Consider the following 26,559-nt stretch of genomic DNA (forward strand, 5'->3'; position numbering starts at 1 on the left):
GTCAGTCATATTAGTGCGCGCGGTGTACGACGCATGTGACTATCAGACTGTAATATAAAAAGCATTCTATGCATAGAATTTAGTAATTGCTTAAAGGAGTAAACAGTTGAATGAAATCGATGTGTGTCAACTGTCAATAAAGTAGAATTATGTGTCGAGAAAAAAGGCAAATTATAATGGATAAATTAAATTATACATGAAGACTGCAGGTAAGGGTTTAGTGTTTAACACAAATTTAACTAACTAAATATATTTAATTGATACTTTTTCAATACATGTCATACGATAAACCATAAACAATATTATGTTGAAGTTACAAAACCTTAAGACAATCTGTAATTGTAATATTACAAATATTATATTTGTATATATATATTTATTTATTTACAAAATAATAAATATACCTACATGGCTAAGTTTACACGCCATAAATATAACACAAAAATACAATAGTTTGGAATTAAGTTATTTCAGTTTAGTAAATACATAGTAGATTAAATACACAGGTACTTAGCAGGAATTAAATTGAGCATAAAAAAAGGATTTGGTCGTCAAGAAAACCCAAATGCATTAAATAGTAAAATATGAAATATTTGATAAAATGTGATTTTGAAGGATGACAAATTGTTTACACAGAATTGTAAATAATATAATACACTTGTGTCATATTAGTCTTTTAAGTAATGGTTATAGTTTCTGATGTCACATAATAGATCAATAATAATAAATTACAAGGATGACACAGATTAAATAATACCACTAGCCATTAGGTAAAATAAGCTTCATCAAAGTCGAAAACAGATATTTTATTCAGAAAGATCACCGATATTTTAAATAAAGGTTTAGTAAACTTTTTCTTTTATATTTATTTAAACAACCATAAGTAAATATTGTGTTATATCTATTTACAATAAACATAATTTTATATAAATATTGAACTTGAAACAAATTACAAATCTCTTAAAATTAAACAACTGTAAAGGGTTAGTACATCGCTTTTAGGATTTCAAATTTTTTGCGATCAAAAGCTAAAAAATATAATACTATTGATCTGATAAGAATTTAAAAATATTGGAAAAATGCATTCATTGTATTCATTACATATTTTAAAAGAATGACTTTTGATGTTTTTATTTCAAAAAATAAAACGTAGGTACCTACATATTTTATATGGCCTTAAAGGCAAATTATTACACTTCTACTGTACATATTAAAACACTACTTCTTGTATGTTTAATGTATGTTGACTATAGATATAAACGATAATCGATCCCGACACCGATTTAGATTTTTTTGAAATAGTCATGGTTCATCATAGTAAACGCTTCACAATTTTCCACACAATTACTCCAGCACCGCGTTTCGTAGATGTTTCTATTAATTTGTCAACTGAAATGAGGTCAATATCAAAATCACGACCAAGTTTTTCATAAAAAAAGTTACTGAAAAAATAATGGAACATAATAAATAAAGCAAAATATTTCAATAGGTAGCAGCTGTTTAAATGTAGATAACAGCTACCTATACGGAGTGATTTGCCGAGTATGCACGTCCTCATATTTTCCTTTGATAATAATTTTCATTAAAATTATGATTTTTGGAATCTTTTAGTATACTCATAATTACCACATTATCAAATACTTAAATGTATATATGCTATTTAATAAATACCATGTCATGGTGGTACAAACTTCTTTTATTCAAATCAAAATTTTTATTTAACTTTTTACTGATAGTTATTAAGCAGACAATTTTTTTGAAAATGTTGTAATTTATATTCTAAATCAAAATTTGAACAAGCAGTTTTTAAGTTATTACCATGTACATAAAAGTACTAAGAATAATAGCCCTTAAAAATGGTTTACAAAAATATAAGATAGATCTTATACTATAATATATAGTGCTCATTGTAGATACTCAAAAGGTAAACAAATTTCAAAATATCAATTACTATGTTTTTCAAATAATCATAGATTCATAGCGTCTTCCGAACATTTTATTGTCATGGAACTATTATCATAGTTCATAAGTATACACAAAGTTAAATAACTCAAAAGCAACTCTTTTAATTTCGATACATACACATTTAATAAATGTATAGCTATACACTTTACAATTTACAGGAAAAAGGCTGATTTGAAAAAAAAAAGTTAATACCACCACAGGACACTTATCAAATGGTTTACAAAATCTAAGTATTTTAAAATAATATGGTCCTTAAGTAAAATTAACAACTATTTAAGGAAAAAAATAGAGTAAACATGCCTGGTGAAGTGGTGAATCATCCTGTATATATATAATAACTTGTGTGAAAAGAAAAGATTTCCAAACTCCATACTTCCAACTCCAGATTTCCTACTCAAGAAAATATTATGTGATTACCCGAGTACCCGACCGGTTTATCATATTTTTCATTACAATTCTCTGTTGGTATTTTAATCGTCCATTGACCTGGAAGTACAATGTCGTAAATAAAATGACTTTTTGGAAGGTTGAAGGTTATTATTTATGATTGCATTTTTTTTCTCATACACATTATTTTTATTTATAATATTAATTATCAATACGTTGTAGTTACAGCGTTTTTATAGTTATGTAGATGTTGATACTTGATATTAATAATATTCATTACCTAAACAGTTATACATTTATAAAATTTAATTTTTAATTAGAGACTTTAGTGAAAGAATGAAAGATCATATAGACCCGAGATTCGGAAAAATTATTTTTTAAATAAAAATCATATATTTTTGTCAGACATTTGTTTAAAATACTTAAAAATTAAATATTATTTCGTAATTATAAAAAAAAAAACAATAGTCACCACCATAATTATGAAACCAAAATACCGAACATCAAAACATCGATGACAAAATATCTAAGCATAAAATATCTAGCTAAAATACGTAATATTGAATGAGTTCAAATTTTAAAATGACTGGAATTATTTATTTACACAATATACTACTTAGGTGCTACTTAAAAAAGTCAGCTATACAATATTTATTGCTACGTACGAAAATATTATTCAAGTCTATTACTTTTTATGCCATTAGCACTCTTCAATTATATACCTACCTACCTACCTGGCTACCTACCTATGTAAAATATCAATATCTGATTTTTTATAGTTCTGTACTTACACCTGTTTCAAAATTATCAAGCAACATAAACTTCTGTAACAACTGGCGTTTGTCTGTTTATATATTTGTGGTGTACCTCCTAAATCATCTAGAACTAATAGATTTAGCTTGGATTGTGGGTTAGGTACTAGATACATATTGTATTTTAAGGGTTGTTTATTTTGAATGAGAAATAATCAAATAAATAATTTGATATTTTTTAAAGACATGACATTTAAAAAAACAATTACTTCAAATAATTGAACAGCACCATAACATACTATAGTGCCGGGTTGTATGAAAAATGTATTAATATTTTAATGGTTCAATCAAATTTAATGGACCAATCATGGGCCACTAAATCATGTTTAAGGGACCAGTAGCTCAATATCGGTTCGTTAAATGTTTAGTGATTGTTCGTGCAACCCGATATAGGTATTTTAAACAATTTATATGTACCTATTTCATATAGTTATTAGTTTGCGGTTGAACACATAACTGTTAAAACTTATGTCACGTTCATCAAGTCTAATACCGCTGATATTGGATAAACCAACTATACAATTTATGTTATAGAATATCTACGACTAGAGACTTTTAACGTAGAATTTATCGCTGTTGTTCTATTACAAATTTATTTTATTTTTTATATTTTTAATCGGGATATTAATATTTCATTCCCAATAATTCGTTATTAGGTATTGTCGACATTTATAAACTGTACATTGATTCTGTCTGATTAATAAATATTATAGATCATTGATCTTGTTAACATTATCTCTTTTGTGTTATCGCAACTGAGCAATTGTGTAAGCATTACATCCATACCTTAGCTGCATGGTCTTTTGTACTACAAATCATACGTGCAATATTGGTAATATCAAATATTGTTACAAATTACAATACATTTTAAAATGTTGATTGGTAGACAGAATAGACCCACTGCATGCCGTCTCCAGAGATCAATTTGACTTGATATTTCGGCGGGACGAACGGAGTCTATCGTCCCCGAAGCCTCATACTAAATTTCCAATTTTCCCGAACGAAGTCCACCACTTTCGGATTTCGTGAAGGATCTACCGTGATTGCCGTTGCACCCATGATTATATAGGAACGGAGGATGAAGAGACTTGGTTGACGGCTCCCCCGACAGCATCGTGATGACTGGAGTTCAGCTTCAATGTTTCACCTAAGCCGTCTTTCCACGAGTTGTCTAGCACGCTCTCATCCTCATTGACGGACAAGATATCATTTTCTGACTTATAGAGAACTCTGTAGAGTTCTTTAAACTCTTGCAGTGCCTTATGCTTTCGATAATATCATTTTGAAGGTCGGTAAAAACGGGGTACACAAAGCAGATCTATCATGGAAGACGCGTTTACATCAGTTTATTGCATCCCATCTCGATAATTGGAACAGATTGTCTAGGTATACTTCTAGGTACTGGGGCACTAAAATCAGTGTAGGATAGTAGCTCTACCCATACGGTCCAGGTAGTTCTGAAAACATTCGTGACCCGTTAGTGCCTACATCACATGAAATTATAAAGTCAATGGTATCTTTGAGGGAATCTTATTGGCCAACCTCCAATAGTCCAACATATATTATTGTATATATTTACATATTATGTAATAAATAATTTTAACCGTTTTAAAAATAGCCATTTTGTGCCAAGCTGTTTTGAAGTTTTATAGCTATTTTAACCTTCCGATGGGAAAGTGAAACTAGGTGGTGCATTCATGATATAAAAATTAAAAATGTACAGTAATTTCCGAAAATACCAGAAAAACAAAAAATATATTAAGGAACAATGGGAATTATTACTCTAAACCGAATTTGGTTTTTGGTGTGACTCTAAAAAAAATTACCGTAGATACAAGGTTCCTCGTAAGTTGTTAAAGAAAATTTTAAAAAAGTTGAGGTTAAATCCACTACAATTTTTTATGAGCGTCTAAAGTTCAAGTGTTGACAACATTTTAATAAATCACGAAAATGTGAAAATTATTTTGATTTAGGAATTTATAAAATTTTGTATTTTTATGTTTGAAATTTGAAAATTTAATATAAGAATCCTCACAAGTTTGTCAAAAATCAAGTTAAATTTCTACAACATTGGATATTACTTGATTTCTCATGGAGCGATTTTATTATTTTTTCGTTATTCAAAAATGATTAACCGTAGGTATATATTAATAGTTTATGTTAATTTTATTATTTTCTATACAATATGATAAAATTTTCAATATATTTTGACTTGCTTTTAAGCTGTTTACGGACTTTTTCAATTTTCAATTTTTTACTTTGCTTAACTTTAAAATTCAATAAAATTGTATTTGTTGGGTCGAAAAGTTTGAAAAAATAATCTTGCTCCTCACATAATATTGCAATATTAGTTTAAAAATATGAAAAATTCATAGGCAAGATTTTTTTATAAATATCTAAATTTCAAATTTATCAAACTGAAAATATACAAATTATTTTGTAGTTACAAATTTATAAGATATTTAATTTTTATAGCTATAAGAGTTGAAAATGTAAAACAAGGTGCCTAATATTATTGACGTCAAATTCCTTCTACATATTCCTCTATTTGATATTAATATGTCACTGATACATCGTATCTGCAAAGATAAACAACGTATTAATAGTTACCATATAACACGTAATAGTAATTTAATATAATATAACGTTAATCAAAAAACAAAAAATAAAATAAATTTCAAAAATAATGTAAAAATGATGTTACTTGCCAGGGGTCGAACCACGGACGTTTATCTGTTGATAAAAAAAGCTACTAGCTTCAAAACGGATTGAAATAGCCATTTTTTTCCAAAACTTACTGAACAAAAAATGTGAAAAGGGATGTGGATCCCTAATCTAACTCTCTAACAGCGCTCATACTTCTTAATGCAGTTAGCACCAGAGGGTTTAGTTTTCAGAGAGCTTATTTAGTTTCAACAATGTTGAATCAACACATTTTTGATCGACAAAGCCATCGGACATTTTAGCTATTTTCCGTAGTATTTAAATACATGATTTGTTTGTTCTCGTGGCAACGAATTGAATTAAACTATTAACTGTGAAATGTGTCTATCCGGGTCCCGGCATCATACACTAAACTCTTGATTGGCCGCTGAGTGGCATGGCAATCTCACGGTTGATTAGTGAATTCTACGGCTAATCCGAAAAATACAAATTGCAAAACCAAAAATGTTATTATTATATTATTAAAAAAATTATATTATCTAATAGTTATTAAATAGCATTAACTAAAGAACATTAAATAAATACACGTATTTTTATTTAAACATGCATCAAGCAATTACTTCTTTTTATTCAAGAATTCTTCAAACGGTTATTTTCCATCTATAGTTCAAAAATTGTATTAATTAATATTTATCTTAACTTATTTTTTTTAGCTTTGTCACTTTTTTTTATTTTACCTTGTATTCTTAACACATCATCAAAATATGTACTGTGCGTCTGTACGTATACCCTTGATGCGTCGATGTATACATAATACATAAATAAATAAAAAATATTACATAATATAGGTACCGTGTGTCTACAGAAACAGAGTACACTCTATAATTTAGTTACTTATCTTACCCAGCACCTTATAGAATATAGATATATTATTTGAATTATGTTTGCAGTAGGTTAGCCAGGTACATGAACAGTTAGATCATAAATTCCAATAACTAACAATTTTTTTACTTTCGTCTTTTGCGCATGCGCAACAACTTGTATCCTGTTTTTGTGAACACACGTATATAACATTTACATTTTTTTTTTCTGCGCTTTTGAAAATTATAGGAGGAATTTCAAATTTTGACCTCCCAAATGTACCAACTAGATTCACTTTGCACCTGATAAAATACTGATATTGAAAATCGAATCATTATTTTGACTACTTAACGTGTACAAGGACACAAAAAAACACACACACCATTGTAAACAATCAAACTATTTAATTATGTATGTATTTAAATGTAACTATCAGTAGCAAGTGAGGGTGTAGCAAACAAATTATTGACATGTGCCGCAGATTTTCATACTCCAGTTTTTTAAAAATTAATATTGTCACTTAAATCACCCAAATTTGAAACTCCAATCATCTTAGGATCACTTTTATCTTTATTAGATAACTCAGAAGGTCTAAACTGGCCTCTCGAGGAAACGTCCTAGATTCCATGAGTATTTTATACAGGAACTACGATTTCTTACATATCAAACACAATTTACAGATGTTTACTATTTATTAGTAAATATTTAATACAGGACACTTCTCATCGAGGTATTTTAATTGTTTGTATAAGAATATAAAGCTTAGGTACGTAATATCAATAAAAGCAACTGGGTTGCTACAGCCCTACATTTTTCTATTAGTATTTTGACTAATGATTAGTGATTGGTGATTATGCAATTCAAAATGTTGGATCATCCTCTTAGAGTAGTTATGTCAAACTCTAACTCTGTCTGTATTAACTGGGCCAAATATATTGAATAGTTTACTGTGAGAGTCAAACATAAAATTGTATAATATATACAACATTAAATTTTTAATTTATATAACATTTTATGCGAATTTTCAATTTTATTCATTACTTACAATTTATTGCTATACTATACTTGATCAATCACAGTTAATCAGAAGATAAGACAAAAAATTAACATAATGTTTACCTCTCACACAGTCTCACTATCATATAGTTGTGACACGAAAGGAAAATTGTTTCAATGTCCATTGTCATTCCTTTTAGCGGTGTTTGACCATGTCTGTCTTACATTATTGGAAAATCATAAAAAGTGATTCAAATATTCACACTATCAGCATTACGCCCCTGGAATTAATATCTTTTCTAAAATAAATCCACATACCTACCCAGTCAGTAATTATTTATCTTGATAATCATTTAAATTACATAAGAGCCTTAATTCTTATGACAAGACTGATTAATTTTAACAATAATCAATACAATATGTTTGTACCATTTTAATATAACAGCTGTAGGTTATGTATAGCTATATTATAATATTACCTAAACAATTTTAGTGTATTCTAGTGTATATAGAGATATCCTGAGTATCTTGAGCTTACTAGTTTACTATATTTAAACAAATTGATACAATGAAATGAAACATTGTTAAAAAATTATAATATTGTATTATTAATGAATAACACAGAAAATTTTTCGAATTTTTCGTGGTACTGGGTACATTATATAATTATTAATTATACATTATTAATAATAGATCTATTTAATGTAAGGTTCATTTGAGAAACGTATCTAATGGTTTTATAATAAAAATTAAAATATAGTTTGGCCAAAATTGCAAAAATATAAGTAAGAACAATGTATTAATGTTCGAAATTGAACGTTAAGATTAAGCTAATCGATTTAATAATGAGAAAGTATCACTATTATTTTACTGCAGATAATATAAGTTAAAAGGTATTCCTCAAGAACATTTACTGGATAACACAATTGAAAATGTGGAACGATTTTCTATATGCAAATTACAAAGCATTAAAAGGTAATAAATAAATAATAATATAACCCTTACATTTTGCGCATCAAACAGCAGTATACCGATTGTGATATTATATATTTTTATTTTTATAACATTCACGAGACGCAAATATAATTCATCTCATAATATGTATAATATTATATCGATCTAATTACATAATTCTTACAATTTCCTTGGTTGAAAGTTTTCCCGCACAAAGTAAAAAGTATCATAATAATTAATAATACATAATTATAGTTTCCTATTGCGATATCGTTCATGCAGGATATATTTCGACGGTCTGAGGTACATGCCCTGCGTAAACTATACGCGTAGTAATGTGGTAATGTTAATATGTTATATATATAAGTAAGAACGAGAAGGTCACTCGGAGACGCCAACGAACGACCTTGACATCATCACATCATCCTATCCAAACGCAACCACGGACGATATTTATGAATAATATTTTCAAATTTAATGATTTATTTTGTCTCATTTTGAAATATTTTTTTTCTTAGTTTTCACACAAAAAGTATTTAGCATCAAGTCCAACAATTTGGATATACCATACAAAAATACGAATGCATAAGAGAATAACTGTCAAGCATGTAACTTTTATTCGTCTCACCATAAGAAATCTTGACTAATGTTTCGGTGGTACGATAAAGGATAATATTATATTGTATAAACTATAAATCAACGTTTTTAGAAAAGTGTTCCGTTTCAAACTGAAATTAAAGATATATATATAGATCGATCGATAGACAAACATAATAATGTCATAATGATGACAGATCAAAACTTATACATTTTGGAAGTGTTAAGCTGTTAAAAAAATGTCCCTGTGAAGTATTATAAAAAAATAAAATAATAATAGATATTATTTATTATTACAATATGATAAATTATAAATATATATTTGCAAACAAAAATAATACTATATGAAAACGATTTAACAAATATTATTCATGTAATCATATCAATAGTTGTAAGATGATAAAAAAATAAGATGTAGATTGTAGGTGTTCTATGATTGAAGTCGTGGAGTCCCCCAGGACCCCTGCCATTTACATTAAAAAGTGTTTACATTAAAATATTGTAATGTAGACTATATAGTTGAGTGTATTGTACGAATAAATATAACATTTTGGACGTAATAATGTTATAATAATAATTGACCGAATTCCGATGAAAAGGTATTTCGGGCGAAATATATAAATGTATATACAGTATTAATATTTAACGACGTACCTACGTGGTCGTCACATTTCTACGAAAATGACGAGTCGAACATAAAAAATAATAATAGCTATAACCAGTAACCTGGTCTGTTGTTGTAGTCCAGCGGTATGTCAATGGCCCTACCATAACTGGTTTATACTCGTTCCGCCGCCCCCAACCGCGCGTGGTCGAGTTTACCGCTACGTCCGCGTCCTGCGTACCCTCTCTTTTTTTTGCAGACGGTCACCATTACCGAAGTGGTAACCGCTACAGTCATCGGTGGCGGCGGTGTCGGGGGCGGTGGTAGAGGGGGGCTGAATATTAGGTTCCGGCAACGATGGACTCGTCCGTCAGCCATTCGGTCACATCGCACCGTCACAGTCCTCAATTCGACGTCTTCCCCGCCACATCGCCCAGCTCGCTATAGATATTCGCCGTGCCGACTATGTGAAAACGGTTCTTTATAAGTTTATAACATTACCACCAATTTGCATTTGTAGTATTCCGTCGCGTTTACTGCCGTCAAGCAGTGTATTTCACTATATTTTTCAGTCCCTCGTCGCGAACGATACCATCCATCGTCGGACATCGCCATGATCCGGTTACCGTTCAACGCCGCGCTGTTGCTAGCTCTGCTGCTGGCCGGGTCCGCGGTCACGTCCTCAGTGGACAGCAACGGCGTTGACGATGGCGAAGAAAACCCGTTCCTGGAAGCGGCCAAGTCGCTGCTACAAGACTCGCTGGCCAGCGGACAGGGCGGCGGTGCTGGCTTGGGCTCCGTGCTCCAGTCGTTCATGCAGACGGAGGGCGCCAAGTCTGGGCTGGGATCGATCGTTTCCGGTCTGGCGGCCGCCAAGGGTTCCGTCGATCCACAGATGATCGGCCAGCTCGTCGGCATGTTTGCCGGTGGTTCGGCTGCGGACAAGTCGTCGTCCGGCAACGACGACGGGCCCGGCGTGGACTGGAGCTCAATGATCGACTTGGCTTCTGGTAAGTCCATCTCTGGTGTATAGGTATTAGTATATTATAAATCATGCGATGCAGCACCGGAACCACAGGATTTTCCATCGCACTTACAATATATTATACTCCTTAATTCCTATAATATATAATATATAGCTAAATACCAACACACTCAGAACTAAATATTTAATATATACGTCTGTAGTAGCGAATATAAACCTTGATCGACTTTTTTTCAGTAGTAATATCATTTTTATATTTTATTTAAACTAATATGACAATATTGTTTTATCTAAATTAATAAGAGGCAATGTGTCAATGTGAGTGTGTGTGTGCGCGCGTGTATAAGCGATCCGCAGCTAAGTCTATAGGCATTTATGGTACTGAAATTTGGTTCCTAATTAAATCCTATCGTTTATACCCGAAGAATGCTTCCCGTAGCCAATTTTTTCATTTTCATTTTAAAGAGGAACCCCTCCTCATATAGGGATTTGTTAACTCTCGAAAATCAAATATTTTATTGTTTTTATAGGGCTGCCTTTGGTTACATAAAATAAAATAGCTATTATACCTAACTGTGTATGATTTTAGACTTGTAATTTATATTTAGCCAAAACCACCCAAATGGCCGTGTTAAAAATATGACGTGTAGTTTTCATTTAATGGAGTTTAAGACAGGGTAAGTCGTAAATACGCGAATATTTTTTAATTTGTCACGGGCAACGCCGTGCACGATCAGCTAGTAATATACATAGGTAGATATAATAATAAATACTTAAAGAAAAAACAGTGAGTCAGCTTCTCTCGAGGTTTGGCCCATTGATATCTTAAAACACCTTTGTAAAATACGAAGTTAATGATGAAGTTCGCTTGTTTACGTAATCTACAATAGTATACCTATTTACTTATGTAAATCATGTTAATTTCGAGTGGTTAATGACAAAAGATACACGAATACCTATTTATTATAAAAATATTATTAATGTTAATTTGATTTAATGTCCACAATGCTACGAGTTACGACACCATCACAACAGTGTGTTTTTTGTTGAAAATTTTCACTCATTAAAATGAATAATAATATTTATATAAATGTGCGTACTGCGTGTGTTGTACACTAATCATGTTTCAAAATAAATGGTTAGTACTAATGGTAGTACGTATGTATTTTATTGACTTTATAGTAGGTAAATACTGTAAAAACACCAACATACTACTGTGCGAGTGTGACACTAGCAGTATGCCTACGGGCTACGACATCTTAACTATATGATGGAGATGGCAACAACAGGCATTTCTTGATCACCCATCACGTAAATTTATTATTAGTACCTATATTGAGAGCGGTGACCTCTTACTTATAATGCAGCGGAAATAACAATATGACGTCTACAAGTTGTCAAATAGATCGCTTCGAATTGTAAACCGGACTTGACATACAACAGTTGTATAGTTACTATACAAGTTTAATAATAGTCTTTTATAACGCTTTATGTTTATCCGTAGAGGTATAATCATTGTGGTAACTGGTGTGTGGTGAGTCACTAAAATACTAAATCGACGATTTAATCAGTTAAATTGAAATGCGTCTTAAAAATCGATAAATTATATATGCTTTTAATATGTGGACAATTTGAAATCTCGTCGAGTTAACCTATAGCCACTTTATAGGTAAACATACTTACATAGTTACATCTCATCGGCGTTGCTAGTGGGTGGAAGGGGCCAGATCACAATTTCTTGTAAATCGTATAATAGCTTGTATATTATATTATAGGTTTAAGAGAACGCCACACCCGCATATGTTGTCTCCGTCTTACAAACGAGTATCATACCAAATGTACGCTCAGCAGTTCAAGCTTTTTGCCGTTAGCTTAAAAATTAGAGTTAATCGACCTATTATGAAACCTGATGTTAAGAACTTGATCTGTGTTTTGTTGGAAGTTTTTTACAATAATTCAGTTTTTAAGTGAGTTATGACTTATGAGCATTTTCAATTTACATTTATTATACAAGCATACCTCGCTTAAAAACTGAGATAAAGTTCTTACCATCAAGTTTCATAATAGATCGATTTACTCAAATGTTTAAGCTAACGGCATAAAACGTGAACTGCTGAGCGTAAATTTGGTGTGTTACGCGTTTGTAAGACTGAGACAACACATGCGGGTGTGGCGTCCTCTTAAGATACCTATGTGGTTAATTCTATTTTATTTTTTCATTGATATGTTTTTGAGCTGTGCTTTTTTCTGACCAAGTTGAAACCGACACCAATGAATAATATAATGAAATTACTTTATCAAAGCAACAGTTGATACATTTTTAAAAATTATTATTCACATAATTCAATTTTTCTTATTGTTCAAATTTATTTTGGGCTATAGGTAATACTTACATAGTTACATTATAACTCATCTTTATAAATGAGACTATACAACATAATATTTGTGATTCATTGTTTTTCCAAGAGAATATATCAGATTTTTTGTTTATCAAAGCTTAGAATTCTCTTATTTACTTGGGAGTTGGGACTGTGTCGAGTTTACGTCAACGATGATAATATGCTCTGGAGCATTATGAATAACTGTGAATACAGTGTTGTATTTAGTACACATAAAAGTATACCTATTCTAGACTTAATCGTCTCGTATTCCGTGTAATTTTTCGGTCCAACTGCAGATGTCAACGAACCGTGGAACTGTGGTTTACGCTATTATTTTAACACTGCATTTAGATTTTTTCAACTAGGTTACTCGGTTATTTTTTTAACTATATATTATGAACACTTGGCACACATTCTATAACGGCGTTAACCGATAGTTTATAGAAATAGACGTTATAATTTGATATTATAAATTATGTATAGTATATTAGCGCATGGGCAAACGTTTTTATATCACCTATCCAAAAAATTAAAAACCTAGTACACACATCTCGTAAATCACAATATCATTGAAAAATTCAAAACTAGATTAATACAAATCCTTAGACATTTTTTATAATAGTACCTGTATGATACAAGTTTATTGTTTAAGATTTTATTATTCTAATTTCATGATTTTAATAAATATTGTATACTTTGCGTTCGGTCTTTGCAAATAAAACCAAACATATATTTTACATATAATATAGTTACTTATTTTAAAATTTTCGGTACTTGACCTTTTTTTCTCATTTGTTACGCGTGTTAAATTAGATAGTATTACACGTCATTATGCATGAACACTTGCATTTTTTAAACAACCAACAATTGTTTAAGTATTTGTATGATGTAAATAAATGATTTGTGTTAATAGTTTTTTGTAACTACTAACATGAAATATAATACCAAAAAAAAGGTGTCTGAAGAGTTTCATTTTTTTCATAGAACTCTTGATACGGATTGCTCCAACTCTACTGCTCGAACTTAACTTCTTTAATTTTTTTTTTTATCATTAATACCTATACATTGTTGTGCATCTTTGCATTATTCTGTGGATGCTTGAGAAATTTTAAATACGACCAAATTGAAATTTTTATTTTTTATTTTTTTCGAGAATCTCGTAACACACTATCTATTTATATAATTTCTTAATCCTTCCAAATGGTTATGTTGTTAAATATTCGTTCTTGAATATCGCTGCATAAATTCTTTAGATCGTATCCTGTTTTTTTGATACTTACCTACCAGTAAATTTCATTACATGTGAAAATTGAAATTTTCTAGACCGAAAATATGCTATACATACTAATATTATACATTTGGATAATGCTTAATCGTGGCAATAATATCTAAAAATGCAAAAAAAATAGTTTCGTTTTTTATCGAATTAGATGCCTACCATTTTTTGTATACAACTTATTACTTTACGAACTTTTTTTGACTAGTTTTTTTACATCCTCGCCACACGTATGGCAACTAATATAATCGTAATTATGTGGTGAAAAGTATTGTTTTTTAATTATTTTACTATTGATTGTTCATTAAGAAAAATAAATTAAATTCTCTGATTAATATTTTCAAAAAAATATTTATATAAACTACAACAAAAATATCACAACATTTTTAAATTATATAAGTACCTAAATAAGATGTTAATAAACATAACAATAATGAACTAACTTTAAATACAAACATAATATATACCTATGTATATACTATATGTTATTCGGTGGTCGGTGCTGTACTGATAATATACATAGGTGATCGTGATTACAATCGTATAGATACAATTTATTGTTGCAATATCGTGGCAACTGCAGACAACTAGCTCTACTAATCAATTTTATTATCTGCCCGATGTGATATTTTGGTTCAAATATAGTTCGTTTATCTTAACTATTGCGACTCTTTAAAAATCATGATTTTGCAAAAAAATGTGTAAATGGCTCATTTACACTCAAAGGTTTCCGACCCCTGACCAATTCAGAGGTATTTTAGTATTTATGATTACGACTATAATACTCTGGTACAAGCAATATTGGTAACAAAATCACAAAGATGATTTTGTTTCAAAGACAATATTTATCTAAAAATTCGCTATCGATTCAATGACGAATGATAAAATATTATTCTATATTATTATACTTGATGTATTTAGGTGTACGGATAGTGTCGTTATTTCTATTTTACAAATGTGGTGTGTATCGTTTAGTCACAACGGTTGTTGAGGCCATGCATTTATATTCCACCGTAGTTGGCAAGCAGTACAACTATACACGAGTACACGACCCATAGTTTACGTGCAAAAAATTCCGCATTAGTCGAACGGTCCAACGGTAAACTAACCGTATCGATATAATAATATACTAACCTGTTTGAAACTACACAACCTCTTGTCTAATCTTATTTTTACGAACTTAGTCGATCATTATTATCTTATAATATTAGTTATTATATAATACAACAAAAACTCTGTTGATCCGGTTTTTTAATTAAAATTGAAAATAATATAATTGTTTTATCAGATACGATAGCCGATAGGAACTCGATTATAATTTATATTATTACGATGGATGATGGTGTTGAAAATTTTCCAAAGGTATTTCTTGGATTGTTAACCTTTATTATATGAAAATAATTATAAATGTATACGTACTTCGATCAATAACTAAAAAAACAAAATCATCATAGTATCAGTACTATTTGTTTACTTCATCATACCAAATCATGACTATTATAATAATTGGTATATTATGGGACGTGGGTATTGAATTCTTTAGGATATTATCAAAATATATAAACTTACCGAAGTAGTTGTGATCTGAAAAACATGGATAAAAAAATTTGAATCCAATTATTTTTACTTGAAGCAGAACTTTGTAACATTTGCATAATATTATATAATACAATGGCAATGTTCCGGCGGTTCCGTGTGCGCATCTTCTTTAAGTTGGGAGTATAAAATACGAACAGTAATTATACTTCACATTCGTACATAATATTTCGAACGAAATAAAAAACGATTTACGTTGGTTATTTTCAGGGTTCATGTCGTCGACGGGTGGCGCGGGCGGACAAGGTTCGTCGATCGAGGGTTTCATGAACGTACTTCCGGTGTTGGTGAACGCATTCAGTGGTGGTCACAAGCACTCCGACGATCCGGAAGTGGAGGATTACGAAGAACACGAGCGGCACGCCAGGGCCTCGACCTTCCTGCCGCCCTTTCTGAGCAGCGCATACGTGTACTGGGAACATTTCAAAAACAGTGAGCTGGGCACGACCCTGTGGAAGAACAGCGGCCTGGGCAGCATCCTGAAGCTATTCATCGACAAGGACGGCCATTTCCAGGTAGACAAGATATTTGAGTCCATGGAAAACTCCACGTTCAGACGGCGGTGGGTCAGGAGTCTGACCAGCTTCGTCGCCGAATGGATGAAACACGTATCAGATCCGAACACACAGGCCAGGTAATAATCGCATACCCGGTACACGCAGCCGACTGCCTGTATAATATACATTGTGCACATGCGTTTAAATATAGATATAACATGTAATATAATCGTAGCGTGGGTATACAATAATATCATCGTAACTCGACAAACACGCCTTGTTTCAAACGAACGGAACTGGTTTTGCTCGTAGAGTTCGTTGCCCACTGTTACCTCTATAATAATATATGACTACAGCGGTACATATTCCTAATACAACAAAAAAAATCGTCTTACTCGATAACGCGTGGCAGGTACGAGGTACCAATACGTATAATAGGTATACTATGTATTTTGTATATTAGTATAGCGTAAAATTTGATTATGAAAACGGAATTACCTGTACATATATTATCCTGGAAATATTCACAGTTTATATTATTCATCTATTAGATGTATCAGACTATTCTAAGAAATTATGTAGTAACGTCGGATGGTAATGTACCTTACATCCTTCTAAAATTATATACTTCGGCGTTACTAGTTCTATTTTACACCTATTCAATACATCGTAGGTACATCGTTTTATGTAATGTAGGTTATTCGTCGGTTATTACTTTACTATAATATCTAAATTCACAAACCACATAATTATCGAATATCAATATGAAATATGCATTAAAATATTAATTAATTAATCTTATAAAAATCAACTACTAAATAAACTTACCTAGTGAAGCTTTTATTCACATTTCCTAAAATAAAATATTTAACACTAAAAATTAATAGTATGCTTAGTATTACTTAGTATACGACCTTAACATTGATAGCTTTTATTAGCTGTATTTTACTTACTATAATATTATTCCAAATATGCGGTATAGGTACGTGTGCTAACCGCGCGTAGGAAGTTTACAGTTATCCGTGTAAAATAAACAGTTGTTCTGATCTTAACCAACGCAAAATAGTTAGTATTCTTGGGTCAAGGTCATACGTGAAACGCTTTTAAAAATAATAGTACCTACAATGATATAAATTTTCATCCTTAAATTACATGAAATATAAATAGAAAAACAATATATTATGTCAAGTTTATAGTAATGCTTTAAATATAATATACTGTACTATTCTGTACATTGATATTTTTGTAAATAAGTACTTGATCTTTTTATACTTTACTTGTCGCAATAATGAACAGTTAAACTTTAGGTTTAATCGCAAATATGTAATATAAATTATTTTAAAAACTGCATTATTGAGATACCAGCATACAGCCCTTTTTATTCATGTAATCATGCGAATAAATAATAATTGTCATTAAAATCGTACTCAGATCACTGACAACCACCCTCTCAGTAATACATTTTATTTTACCGTAACATTGACAATACAGTGATGCCATGGAATAAAACTCTTAAGTACTGCTACTCGCTTTATTGAAGTATACGGTTTTTTGAATTACTAAACATTTAAGTCAGACAACTATTAAGTTAATGTACTCTATTTATTGCACACCATTTTAATTATGAATAGGCGTGCAGGATTTCTGCAGTGCCTACGTGCGTGAATATAAAATATATACAATTATTATATACTCCCATTACAGTTCATTGAACACTTATGGCGACCAAAAATAATGTAATGTTCTAGTCGCGGCCAAACAATTTAATAACATAAATTATCTCATACCTTTATAATATGAAATATATAATATATATATATATTAACAACACCTCCACTCGCTTCGGTACATCTAAACATGCCTCTGTATACTATTATATGCTATTGATAATTTATGTATTAATGTAGTGTTGCAACCTCCCCAAGCGACTATACCGTATTGTATTAAAGATTGAATCATTGCAAAGTATGTTATTCTTAGATAGTTTATATTTAGTATTTTTTTAGCTGTATGGTTATATACATAACCATAATAACTAACTGGTTATTTATTTTTTTTATAAACATACGAGCTGCACCTCCTCGTTTCATTGGACCTATATTACATTATATAGTATCGAGTTATAATACGTAGTTTTAAAATAATAATAAAACGCTGTGGAATTTATTGTAAAATACACCCATGTAGACACTATATGTCAATGTCCCTATTTTTTTTTTCAAGGTGAAGTCATAGCTGTAATATATATTATTACATCATTATTTTTAAGGATTCGAAAATTAATTGCGTTTTCCGACGTAATAACAGTTAGCTGAGTTTACTGGCAAGTGCGACGACACTGCAGAGGAAATGTTATCGTCGCCCGCAATAGAGTGTGGCTTTTTTCTGGGCCAATTTTTTTTTTACACTTGACGAAAGCATACTTTTACATAGACGTTACACGCACTATAATTACATTGGTTCATGAAACTGAAATTAAGGGAGTTAGATATATTTTTAGGTGATCGATTATATATTTACCAACAATATGCTCTATTTATGTATAATACATTATACTACTCGGTTGCAGTACATATTTTTCTCGATTTTTTTTGTTGATTAGACAATATGCGTAGGTACCCAATACCTATGTGTGTGTAAGTAAAATAAGATTAGCATCTTGGATTCACTCCCAACACCGATATTGTTATGTGCGCCGGTGATAATGTCTCCAGACACAGGTAGGTACTATACCTACCTTTTATTTATGGCGTCAGTCCAGATCCATACTGTGATATGATGATAATATTTTATAGTGCCTACCTACTTATACCCACTTAGCTACGTATAATACATTATACAATGTAAAATCAGAGAATCCGAAAATGTTAAACGTATATAGTATAAGAATAAAACACGGTTTTTGTTTAAAATTTCATTAGGTGCTTCAGGTTACTTGTTAAAGTACCTACATATAACTATACTTCATGTTTTACAGATATTTGTCGACGACTCAATTCATCATGAATGGATTCTTAAAGTCTCAAGGTTATTCTAAAGCTGCCCAGTTCGACTCAGCACGACCAGCAGAATCGCTGAGCTTCCTGGCCGACGCGGTGTTTAAACGACAGTTTGGACTCAAAGTCAACTCCGCCACGTACATCAAACCAGCGATAGCATATTTACAAGTATGTACAACACGTTTTAGGAGTTACTATTAGAAAAAAATGTCATGAGACGTCACAATACGTATCTAAATATGTGTATGTTCGCTTGTTCGTGTAGGATGTGTTTAGGTTGGGCCAAAGCAAAGGATTGAGCTTGCAGCATTTAACTTCCAAGGAAATCGAAGAGAAGCTATCGGAGCTGTTGAATCACGAGCTAATTGACCCGATACTCAGGGTGTGGAGGGTGTACAGGTTCGTGGGTAAGAAACCAGAATGTGATCGTTACTTAGTATGCAGCATCAATCGCAAAGGCCAGTATCCAGATAGCAAAACTGGACTCAAACCAGGTGTCACAAAACTGTCCAGGTATGTGTTATCTAATGAAACTTATATTTTAAACACATAGTTAAAGCACAAAATGGACCATAAATGATCATCCATTATCCATTATCATCGAGCTATTACAACACTTAATTATAATATGTTTAATGAATAATATTAAAATTTAAAAGTACTTTCTATACCCGCATTATAGCTTAAAAATATGCAAGGAATAATCAAAAAGTTACCAATATATATCTATCGAATTTAAAATCTAAATATTTTATTATATATCTAATACCTAATACTTACATACCTATATTATTGATTATAAAATATAAATACAGTGTTTATAATCAATGGACAATCTACTACAGTGTAGGTATTATTTAATACCCATTTGGGTTATAGAGCAAATAAATAGAATAATAATACGTTATAAATGTATGATGTTTGATTCGATGTATGTGCAGTGTTGACCCATGTCAAATATGGTAGAAATATAATTCGCAATTAAATTATAAAACTAATTATGGCTGTTGTACTTGTTGATTTAAAGATAATACGTTACAATTAATTTATACGTTACACGTGTATAATCTCAGACTGCATTTGAAACAGATAGTACCTACAACTAATAAAACGTTATTTAGAATACTTAAAATTATCTGCATTCGGTGTCTAGGATACTTAATAAAATTAATATAGATTAATTGATAGCTTTGAAATTATTGCTCATTTACGATTATTATTTATTTTGTTCAATAGTTTAATCGCTTCGTGGTTCCTGTCCGGAAAAACGGGAACACCATTCTGGAAACTTTACAACGCTGCAACCGAAGACCACAACTGTTCCGTAAGTTATTATTTTACCGGTGAAATTACGATTTTTGTTTTCATCACCAAGATTAATTTGTATGTGTTGTTTAGACTAAATATTCGGCCAATTGTCAAGAATTCCACGAAGAAGATTTGAAAGCAACGACTGAATATTTCCACAACGAGCTCTAAAAGTGTTAAAATAAACAAAAACAAAAAAACTATCAATGATTGCGGATATACATAATATGCATAATTTCAAAGGCTGTTTCATCAATTTCGGTTTTTGAACATTTTATAATTCATATAATATGTATTTTAACTCTAAACGGGGTGTACACTAGGTACTCGGGTACTTAAACCTAGTTTAAGCCACCATTGATATACTACCTTAATTTTGTTTTATAATCTTTTTTTTATATATATATGTATTATGTTTACATTTACTAAATTATTTTTAGCATATAATTTTCTATTAGGTAGCTAATGTTTTTGCAGAACAAAACTGCAATTCACTTTATATAGGTATTTTACCATCCCGAAATATTTTAATAGGGAACCTTATGGAAGTGCAGATGGAACTCAAATGATACATTTTATAACAGAGTTTCATAAAATAATTATGTCTTTCGGACTAGTTCCAAGTACCGTTTGTTGATAATACACCGTCCTAATGGCAAAAAAGCTAACACAATATTTTATTATCGATAAAGTGTATATTGGTTCACCAATTAATAGCTCCATAGAATATTCAATTGATATTGTAATTCGTTTTCTATAATATATGATTAAATTATTTGTGTACCGTTGTTTTTGATGTTATTATACAACGCAACGAGATAAATAATAATAGGTATGTACTCAATAAATCAATTTTTTTTCGATTCTATAGTGATGCACTTGTCAATGACGATCCAAACTATTTTTATCACAAACTATTAAATGAATACTAATTGTTCATAAGCGATTTACAAATCAATCTAATATACGCAGTCAAATATTTCTTTATAATTTTGAATGTATTTTAAAAATGAACACGCTGACATAAAAGGCAATACAAATGCACGTATTTACCTACGTATAAGTTATTTTAGGAAATGCATATAATAGGTACCTACCTACACCGATGCAATGTCTTTGTGAAATGTTAAAATAAATCAAATTCTAGTAATAATTATTATTTATTATTGTTTTGATGTTTTACCAAGATTTATTGACTTCAGAGAAGTCAAATAATTATTTAATTTTAATCATAAAACATTAGTCTTTCATCAGTAAAATATTCAGCTATAAGAGTTGTAGGTAGTATAGTACACATAGTAATAGTTTATTATACACTTAAACTAACATAATATTATACTGTATAGAATATAGCAGGGATAGATATAAGCAAAAACGTATTTTAAATATATAATATATTATTTATTTATTTTTATATATTTTACATGTTTAAAAAAATATTATGATAATAAAATATTACACTAATTAGTAATTCTTACATATACCTATGAAACAAACTATAGTAATTAGTGTGAAAAAAATATTCATTAAATTAACATCATTACTTCTTTTTTACATTTTGACTGATCCATTCCAATCCTTCCTAAAAACAATTAAAAAATAATAATCGTTATCAAAATAATAGTGAAACAGATTATATTGTAGGTAATATATTGTTATACGTTAGGTATTACATTATAATCTATAATCGTAGATGTGAATCAGGGAGGATGGATTAAAGAGGCTTAGTCTCCCAAAACTTTAAATTAGCCACTTCCCCCAAAAGATGTTTTTCCGCCATATACAGACAAAAAAATTGGACGAAATATTCTATTGAAAATCAAATTATTTTATATAAATGCACAGATAAAAACAGGACTTTGTCTCTAGAGAACACATATTTACAACGCTATTAAAATATTATTGTAACATAATATATTATTATATAAAAAGTTTTTATATTGTAGATAGTTGGACTAAAATTGAACAAACGTCCTAACCATTAATTTAATATTTACTATATTATTGGAATTAACTGCCGGTTTCAGCATTTGGTATCCTATCGGTCAGATCAGGTATAAGCTATAAGCATGCATACAATTGAATTTCCGCACATTACCCACCAAGGTGGTCGAGTTGCACCTCATCGGCGTGTCCGTAATCAAAATAAAAATAAAACATATTATTTATGTAAAGTACTCATCAAGCGGGGTCCGAAATCCACAGCAGGTAGGCATAATAAACTGCTCGCATTATCACCATCGTGTCTCATATTATAGAATTGGCATTTTTAAGGGGCAACAAATTTGCACGGGGCCAGCTAGTACTTAATAAAAAAATAAACTAAAATGTAACGGACTAATAAATAACGGCCAGACCCTCGTGGAAATCGGACATCAATAAAACCATTGTCACTAACAAAACGGGACGATCTGTATAATTCGATCACGGATTAAGGAAGCAACAGATATTTGCAACGGTAAAACGTAGCCACGGAGGGCGTGTGGTTTTCTTTTGTGCCGCCAGAGTAATGGAATTGTTGAAAAGGTCTTTGCTGCAGCCGAAGAGAAATGTAGGTAGTTCCCGGAAACGCAAAAACCTTTTGATAAAACAGCGTGCCACTCTCTAGTCTCTGGTCAGCATCACAACCGTATCGTCTATTTAGCCAGTACATGAGCACCAGTCGTCTCAGTTACGACCTCCCAATACCGAATCCTGTGAGCGACAACTGAACTCATTTTAATGAGCAGCGTAACAGTGTGTTTTGTTATTTAGATTCACGTAGTTTGAGTAATTACTTTGTGTCACCTAATACTTCTATACTGCATAGTTGAGAGTCAGGTAAGACATTTGAAATATAATATTTAGTCATTACATATTATATCACATTATACGTAACTAACATAAAATTGTATTGTACTGTATATATTGCATTTGATTTAATTCTTGAATATTTGACTTCGAGATCCTTTCGAATAAACAGAGAAAGGTTATAGTGTAATTTTAATATTTGCAACTGATATAGTGATATTGTTCTTCATCACTTATAAATGTAGAGAATCATACAGGTTCTTAACTTTAACACCCAATTTTAATATTTATATATTGACTCTCTCATATTTATCTTATTTTTCAGTTATTATTGCACAATTAAGAATATTAATTGTAGTATTTCAATTACATGTTATATAGCCTATGCGAGCACAGAGATAGAAATTGAAATATTTGATCTTTACTTGTAGTAAATTTTTTTTTTATATTCGTTTCTTTTTCGTATCTTTATTTTGACCGAAATAAAACCATAATATACTATACATCACAATGACTTACTTTGATGCCTTCTCCGCGTATACCTGAACACGCCTGTATTTGCCACGGCCGATCACGAATGAGATGCAAGTTCAGTTCTTGTGCTATTTCCGAAGCTTTCGCTGCCAGTGCCAAATCTTGTTTGTTGGCATATACCAACACTGGTACACCTAATAATTTGTCGTCGTTGAGCAGTTCGTTCAATTCAAATCCTGTTTCATCCACACGTTTTCTGTCTGCACTGTCTACTACGTAAATCTGCAACACGAGTCCAAATAAATATTTACTCAGGTACCTATTATTATTCATACTGGGAGGAAAACAGAATTCTAAAAGAACAAAATTATAACTTGGGAAATGATCTTAGTATACTTCAGAAAAAAATGAATATCCTTGAACAAAAATCGCTTGACAATTTCGTTGAAATTGTGAACGTACCAGAAGTAACTAATGAAGTTTGTAAAAATACAGTTGAAAAAATTGCAAAATCATTAAAGGTGGAAATTGATGTCATCAATGCGTATCGTGTTCAATAGAAATTCAACACCAAATCTAAGAAAATTGTAGCTGAACTATCTTCAAAACGAGACAAGAAAGAGCTGATTGAAAACGCTAGGAAAATCAAACCAACAGGTAATAGTGTCGATGTTACCTGGAAGAATGAAGCTATTTATATCAACGATAATTTAACGCCATTCAACAGAAATCTATTTTTTATAACAAAATCATTTGCCCGTGATTTTAGTTACAAATTTGTCTGGTTCAAAGACAATAAATTGTTCCTAAAAAAAAACGAACTATCAAAAGCGATAGTGATTGATAGTGAGTTATCTCTAAATAAGTTAAAATAATTTTTAATTTTTAGTTTCTGTCTCTATTTTGTAACGTATTTATTATTTTATTTTCCCTTATGGAAAACGTCTGTGAAGATTATTTAAATTACAGAACAAACTATTATGAATCTTTCTCTGAATTTGTACATATAAATAATAATGCGTCTTGTAATTATCTTAATATAATATGTTGTAACATTAGGAGTATAAATGCTAACTTTGATGAGCTTCTATTGTTTTTGGAAAATGATGCTAAATATAGGGACATTGATGTAATTGTTCTAACCGAAACGTGGCATAATCTTTTATCGTGTGCTTATCTAATAGATGGCTATAGTATGTATTGTTCCTCCATAAAAAGAAACCAAAATGACGGTGTTATAGTTTTTGCTAAAAGCACGTTAATTGTTGAATTTTTTGAGTATGATTTTGTAGATGTTAATATTTTAAAACTTTATATATCAAATATAAAAGTGCCTATAAATTTAGTATGTATGTATAGGTCACCCATTTCGGATAGTAATAACTTTTTGAATGCTTTATTGAAAGTAATTGATGATTCCAAAATAAATAATGCGATAACAGTTCTCACTGGTGATATGAATATTAACATAATTGGTATAAAAGAAAATAATAACGGTTATTTAAATTTGCTTTCGGAAAATCAATATGTCTCTTTTATTAATGTTTACACAAGATTACCTATTGGTTTTAATCATGCGTGTTTAGACCATATATTCATTAATGGGAACGATTACCTAATGACTAAAATTAATGCCGGTGTCATTTTAACTGATATCACTGATCACTGTACTATATGTACCTCAATTCCTATCAATACTGAATTTGTTCAAAAAAATAAAATGTTTAGTACAATTAATTACAATCTTCTGTTATCTATATTAGCTAATGAAAAATGGACTGAAGTATATAATGAAATTAGTGATGTTAATAAATGCTATTCCGTTTTCGATTCTAAAATTAAATCTGCAATTGATACATCTACAACCTGTAGATTAATTAGCGCCAAAAATAAACGTTTAAAAGAGTGGATGACTAACGAATTATTAATCTCAGCCCGACGTAAAAAATATCTATCAATTAAATGTAAAAAACATCCTAACAATCAATGTTTAGCTTTACACTACAAAAAATATAAAAATAACTTTACGAATTCCGTTAGGTTAGCAAAGATAAAATTTTATGAACAAAAATTTAAAAATGTAAGTTCTAACCCGAATTTAACATGGAAACTAATAAACGAAGTAATTGGTGACAAATGTAGATCAAAAGATGAAATAATCAAATTAAAATATAACGAAATTGAATTAAATGTCAAAAAAGATCCAATTGTAGCTTCCAATATGTTTAATAACTTTTTTATAAATATTGCTAATAACTTATCTAAAGAGCCAATTACTTTGAAAATGAGCTGTGAACATAATAATATCTCATTTGATGATGTTTTTCTTAAAAAAATCGAGCCGTCAATTATTCTAGAGATAATCAATAATTTCAAAGAAGATACTGCAGCGGGTTCGGACAGAGTTACAGTA

At 30.4% G+C, this 26,559-nt stretch overlaps 2 protein-coding genes across 3 annotated transcripts in view; one reads left to right on the top strand and one right to left on the bottom strand.

The window, feature by feature from the left end:
* On the top strand, window positions 1-21,750 carry LOC111031872. Its single transcript, XM_022311984.1, has 7 exons — window positions 1-209; window positions 10,413-10,850; window positions 16,289-16,712; window positions 19,553-19,742; window positions 19,840-20,087; window positions 20,811-20,898; window positions 20,973-21,750. Exons 1-7 carry the CDS (start codon window positions 197-199, stop codon window positions 21,051-21,053), a joined length of 1,482 nt encoding a protein of 493 aa, XP_022167676.1. The 5' UTR covers window positions 1-196; the 3' UTR covers window positions 21,054-21,750.
* LOC111031874 (ADP-ribosylation factor-like protein 3) overlaps window positions 21,509-26,559 on the bottom strand; it is a 10,326-nt gene continuing 5,275 nt past the window's right edge. For both annotated transcript variants that reach the window (XM_022311988.1, XM_022311987.1), the window contains exons 4-5: window positions 24,192-24,428; window positions 21,509-22,464 (exon numbers count right to left, since the gene is read on the bottom strand). In XM_022311988.1, the coding sequence (XP_022167680.1) occupies window positions 22,423-22,464; window positions 24,192-24,428 (279 nt within the window). In that variant the 3' untranslated portion in view covers window positions 21,509-22,422. The remainder of the gene's footprint in view (window positions 22,465-24,191; window positions 24,429-26,559) is intronic.

This window comes from Myzus persicae, unplaced genomic scaffold (assembly GCF_001856785.1).
Source record: "Myzus persicae strain clone G006 unplaced genomic scaffold, MPER_G0061.0, whole genome shotgun sequence".
NCBI lineage: Eukaryota > Metazoa > Arthropoda > Insecta > Hemiptera > Aphididae > Myzus > Myzus persicae.

Excerpts from the sequence above, each read along its gene's own strand:
- LOC111031872 (XM_022311984.1), top strand. Across the intron at positions 10,851-16,288 it reads AATGATCGACTTGGCTTCTG|GGTTCATGTCGTCGACGGGT; the intron begins GTAAGTCCATCT and ends GGTTATTTTCAG. Across the intron at positions 20,899-20,972 it reads CCGAAGACCACAACTGTTCC|ACTAAATATTCGGCCAATTG; the intron begins GTAAGTTATTAT and ends TGTGTTGTTTAG.